This window comes from Callospermophilus lateralis, chromosome 7 (assembly GCF_048772815.1).
Source record: "Callospermophilus lateralis isolate mCalLat2 chromosome 7, mCalLat2.hap1, whole genome shotgun sequence".
Classification (NCBI taxonomy): domain Eukaryota; kingdom Metazoa; phylum Chordata; class Mammalia; order Rodentia; family Sciuridae; genus Callospermophilus; species Callospermophilus lateralis.
Genome location: NC_135311.1, coordinates 80474154 through 80480153, shown reverse-complemented (window position 1 = coordinate 80480153; position 6000 = coordinate 80474154). Strand labels below are relative to the sequence as shown.

Here is a 6000-nt window from a genome sequence, read left to right as displayed (position 1 = left end):
TTCCCAGCCTCCCGGAAAGCAACTTGGGAAACGCCGATGGAATCAACTCCAGGCAGGGTGGTTGTGGTAGTATCTAGTGTCTGTGACTCAGGACTCAATCCCTTGGGGAAAGAGCAACAAAGAAATAATTCGCATTGGATGTTGCTCCTCTGAAGCTGTAACTTAACAGCAGTTAGGCAGCTGTGCCTAGAGCAAACAAGGACCTTCCCTTTCATCATCAGGAACCAGGATTTCTGCACAGGTGGTAACTAGATCAGAAAAACCTTCCCAGAGATTCACCGCTCAGACTTCCAAGAGTCAATGTGTGTGTAGTTTGGTGTTATGTGCTCCATTTAACATGAGCTTGTTGGTCCCCCTCCCAAACTTTAGAGAAGATTGATACGTCTGCCTGACAAACAAGGTGGTTCACCTTGGTGATAATCTGAAGTTTGAGGACAAAGTTCTTCAGAGAAAGGAGCAGGAATTTTAAAATGATTTAAATAGATTGTTATGCTTTAAAAAAATTATTGGCTTTAAATCTACTCTTGTTAGTATTTTGCACACCTTTAAAATTTTAAGGTGTTAGTGAAGCCTTAGGAGGATATTTAACCAAGAGCTCTCAATTTTGGCTTTTTTTTTTTTTTTTTTTAATCTTGAAAAGAAAAAAGAAACAGATGGATGCTACTTTCAGTATGATGCAATCTTGCTTATGATAGGCCAGACAAATCCAATCCCACCACAGGGTGCTGGGGTACTTTGGTTTTAAGGGTCAGATGATCAGCAATTTGGTATTTATAATCTCTCTCTCTCTCTTATGCTACAGATGTCTGGACTGCAAACCTGCACAGTTTTGAGAGAGAGATGACTTGAGGAGCCAGCTGTTAACTCCACAACAATGTCCATGAACAATTCCAAACAACCAGAGTCTCCTGCAGCTGGGCTCCTTTCAAATACAACCTGCCAGACAGAAAACCGGCTTTCAGTGTTTTTTTCAATAATCTTCATGACAGTGGGAATCTTGTCAAACAGCCTTGCCATTGCCATTCTCATGAAGGCATATCAAAGGTTTAGACAGAAGTCCAAGGCATCATTTCTGCTTTTGGCCAGTGGCCTGGTAATCACAGACTTCTTTGGTCATCTCATCAATGGAACTATAGCAGTTTTTGTATATGCGTCTGATAAAGACTGGATCCGCTTTGATCAATCAAATGTTCTTTGCAGTGTTTTTGGTATCTCTATGGTATTCTCTGGTTTGTGCCCACTTTTTCTAGGCAGTGTGATGGCGATTGAGAGGTGTATCGGAGTCACCAAACCAATATTTCATTCTACAAAAATTACATCCAAACATGTGAAAATGATGTTGAGCGGCGTGTGCTTGTTCGCTGTTTTTATAGCTTTGCTGCCTATTCTTGGGCATCGAGACTATAAAATTCAAGCATCAAGGACTTGGTGTTTCTACAATACTGAACACATCGAAGACTGGGAAGATAGATTTTATCTTCTACTTTTTTCTTTTCTGGGGCTCTTGGCCCTTGGTGTTTCCTTCTTGTGCAATGCCATTACAGGAATTACACTTTTAAGAGTTAAATTTAAAAGTCAACAGCACAGACAAGGCAGGTCTCATCATTTTGAAATGGTCATCCAGCTCCTGGCTATAATGTGTGTCTCCTGCATTTGCTGGAGTCCATTTCTGGTAAGACCCTCAAGTTTTGAAAGTTTGTGTTTTCCATGTTTGATATAAAGTTTATTGTCTTTATTAAAGTTGCTAGTTTGGAACTTCAGACTTTTAAATGCCAGCATTTCCTCATACTCAAAACTGATTTCAGCACTCAAGCTCTGGCTTAGAATTAAGCTATGCATTTACATACTTGGTTCTATTTTCATAGGCTTTGATTTCAAAGAAATGTGTTACTAAACAATTCTAAGCATGGTGTTACCTGTTTAAATGCAGTACAGTAGAAGTAAAGTAGTTTTACAGAAGTAATGCATTTTTTAATACTTATTTTTTAGTGTTAGGTGGACGCAATATCTTTATTTTACATTTATGTGGTGCTGAGAATCAAACTCAGTGCCTCATGCATGCTAGGTGAGCACTCTACCACTGAACCACAACCCCATCCCCCATAAGTAATGTATTTTTAATATACTGAATATGATTACTTTCTAAAAAATGACCAACTATAATACAACATTGGATCAGAATCCAGTAAGTTTTGACAGAAAGTAATCTAGACTTTTAATTTTCACACAAAGCCTAGTAGCTACTGAATTCTTTTACACATGTAATGACTAGGTCTCAACTTGTAAAATATGGTGATTTCAGATGGTTAATTATTCGGGTGAACCGTGTGGATAATTGAAGTGTAGAAATCATTAGTGCGTTAATCCTGGAAACAATGCTGATAGCCTGGGAAAAGTATGATTGACAGGAGGACCAGAGACTCTTCCTTTTTTCTTTATTTTTTTCTTTCTTTTTTAAATAGCCAGCAGATATAAATTTATATATATAATTTATATATATATATATATATATATATATATATATATATAGAGAGAGAGAGAGAGAGAGAGAGAGAGAGATTGCTTGGTATTTTAATTTGGAAATGAAGGCTAATGTTAGGGATTAGAAACAAACACAAATCATTCCTTGACATTCTAGATAGAAGAAAAAGAAAACCGAAACAACATTTATGAAAAATAATATAAATTTAACTCCTCCCAACATTTAACTTTATGATGGAAAGAGTGACAGCATGCCATGAAAGAAAAAAAAATCCTTCTGTTGGGAGCAAGTGACAGCAAAGATTATTTTCATTACTTCCTCTGCAAAAATTAAGAAGTGGGCTGGCATCCAGAGACAATAATACAGGTTAGAAAAAGGTGTAAGTGAGGCAAAAGGAGAGGTGAGGCTGAAGTTAGGGATTAGAAATTTCTGCTTATGGTACAGTTGTTTGATTGATCTACGTTTATAGCATAGTTGTTTGAACTGAATAACGAAGATCAGTTTTAACAACATTTGGAACCACGTCAGTGGTCCTTTTGGGGGATCTTAATTTATGCTGCTTGACTAACAGAATTTCATGAGGGGAATGATTCTTCTTCATTTTCTAAATTAAATCTTGAAATAAAGTATCTTTTAAAAATAATAAGGGAGTCTGAGTGAATTAAAATTGATTTTTGGGTTGTGAAGGGACTATGAAGACAGAAAGGAAGTGTTCAAAAATATTACAGAAACTTTCAAAACAGTCATAGCTTTGGAGGAAACCTTAAAGCAATGAGGTGGTGCATTAAATGAGACAATTTGGATAATGGAAGTTATCATTTGTTTTGTATTATTTGTTCTGAGCATCTTAAAAATTCTGTTTAGTTCTGGCTTTTGACTTTGAGAAATAGGAGTGATTGACTTAAGAAAGTAAAATTTTATTCTCTTGTCTTGAATATGTTGAATTTGTTCTTTTCTCTAATTTCCTTTCCTGATATTTTGGTTTCTTTCATTGTTGGAATAGACATTATGATTTAATTTATATTTTGGGTGTATTTTCTAATGGAAAAACAATTTCATTTTCATGAAACGTTTTCTGAGCTCTGCTGTCTGTTTGACTGAGTTATTGATACATCTATGACACCATTGTCAATACTTCTAAAATGCTTTTAAGTGTGAAATTATTTCTGTGGTAGATGTGTAATAGGTATACCACAGGTACTCCTTAATGGATTGGTATTTTGAATTGTCTCAAGGATTCTTTGCATTCTTTGCTCCTTTCATGAAGACAGGTCTTCACGGTAATTTCTGAATAAGAAATTTACAAGTTTGGTGATCTGAACACAAGTGCCTTAAGGATTCAGTAAAGGTCATCAGGCAGGTGTAAATGTGACTCTTGGGAGAGACTCAGGCTTGAAAACACCAGATTACCCACCACTGATACCTCAGTTGAAGCATTTTTCTTTTTCCTCAAATGTCTAGGGGGATTTGCACAGGTGTTAATGATGGAGCCACCCATCATGCCCAGTTTGTGTTTTAAATGCTTCTTACTTTTCAAAGCACATGTAAAAACCAAGCTTTTAGATACCCATAGATTACTCTAATGGTGACAGCTTTCAGGCCAATGTGCTACTTTGCAGCATGTGCCTTTTCTCTATGTTTGATCAGTTTGAGTGATTGGGTTTGTGACTTGAATGAACATCTGAATGCATTATTTTACCTGTGTTCACTGTCATTTTCAAGCCTCACTCTGAAATAAAGTTGCATATACTAAGAGGAGGAAATGAGAAAGGTGCAGATATTTGTGTCTGTGCTTGATAGGATATAGTGTATCAAAAATAAATAGTGGCATAATTTCTAAAATTGCTTAGACTTATATTGACTATTAGTTTTACAGATTGAATTTTATTTAACCAATACAAGGGTAAAATGATTGTGATGTTTATTTGAATTCTTTTTATAATAGGCTTTAATATTTTTGAGTAGTTTTGGTTTGTAGAAAAATGAGTGGGTGTACTGTTAACCTATAACCCCCCTCTCTGCCTGCAGTGACCTTTATTGTTAACATTGTGCATTGGTGGGACACACTTAATACAAACTGATAAGCTAATACTGATACATTATTATTACCTAAAGTCTGTTGTTTATCTTAAAGTTCTCTGTGTTGTACATTCTGTGGGTTTTGACAAATGTCTAATGACATCTGTCCACCATTGTAGTACCATACAGAATAGTTCCACTGTCCTATAAACTCTCTACAAACATTTCAGAAAAATTTCATGAAGATGAAATTATTTCCACTTGAAAATATACTCAAAATATGAATTAGAACCCCAAACTCAGGAAATTAGAAACAATGTACTGTTTTTTCCCCCAATGGGGAAAATGTGGTTTTCTTCCCCCTAAAGGAATTGAGGTTTAGAAATGTTGTATAAACATTGCATTTTCTTAAAACATAACTTATTATTGACTTTTAAAAATCTACAATGTCTGGGTTTCATAATTGTAAACATGCTTAACACATATAAATTCATTGAATTACAGTCCTAACTGAAAAATGCAAGAAACTACAATAGCCGTTTAACTTACAGTGCCAGGTAGAAACAAATTAACTTCAAATTTTTTGAGAGTCAAAAGCAATTTTAAAATTATCTTGTGTGGTTCACAGGTAAATTATTTTTTTTCTTGGTAAATGATCTTAAAGATGTTCTTTTTTTTTAAAGTATTTCTTTTAGCTGTAGATGGACACAATACCTTTATTTTATTTATTCATTTTTATGTGGTGCTGAGAATGGAACCCAATACCTCACATGTGCTAGGCAAGTGCTCTACCACTGAGCCACAACCGAATTTTAAAGACATTCTTTTGATGTTTCTGTTTTATGGGGGAATATTTACCAGCACCTTCAAGGAACATTTTCTTAATATTCTTTGTTTCTGTCTTTATGTATGTAATGGTTCTTTTAAATACTATGTTTCTAGAACACATAACACTAAAAGCGATTTATTATTATTGCTATGTGTATTTCAACAATTTAGCAGAACATTAAATACTTGTTGACTGATTGACGTAACTTAAGTTGTATTAATGTCAAGAGATTGGAAATGATTGACCAGAATATGGATTCTGAGTTTTGTAGGTAGGAGTTAAGCAAATACTGAAACCAATGATAATTTTTAATGTTTCCTAAATCAACAACTGTAGACCTGTGAACTGTTAAACTTCAGCTATCTTTTACTAGAAGGCCAGTTGTTTGTTTTATCATCTCTTAAGGGATACAGGATCATTTTGAATAGGGGAAAACTATAGAGGCTATAAAGAGAAAATGATTTCTTTTGTAGTTTACTTTACCCAAATGTTCTCTTGCACATGTAGATTTTGACTTTTGATTTTTAAGTGTACATTTTATATGTTTCCATTCACAATTGCTAAATTATTTTCCATGTTAAAAAATTATTTAGCTAATGAATATTGGATCTGATTTATACCACTTAAGAGGGTTTCTAATGTATTGTACCCTAATTAAAACAAAGTGGGC

At 34.5% G+C, this 6000-nt stretch overlaps 1 protein-coding gene across 1 annotated transcript in view; it reads left to right on the top strand.

Annotated features, from left to right (window-relative positions):
* Window positions 1–874: 874 nt before the first annotated feature.
* Ptgfr (prostaglandin F receptor) overlaps window positions 875–6000 on the top strand; it is a 35197-nt gene continuing 30071 nt past the window's right edge. The window contains exon 1 of the mRNA XM_076862934.1: window positions 875–1672. Within this exon, the coding sequence (XP_076719049.1) occupies window positions 875–1672 (798 nt within the window). The remainder of the gene's footprint in view (window positions 1673–6000) is intronic.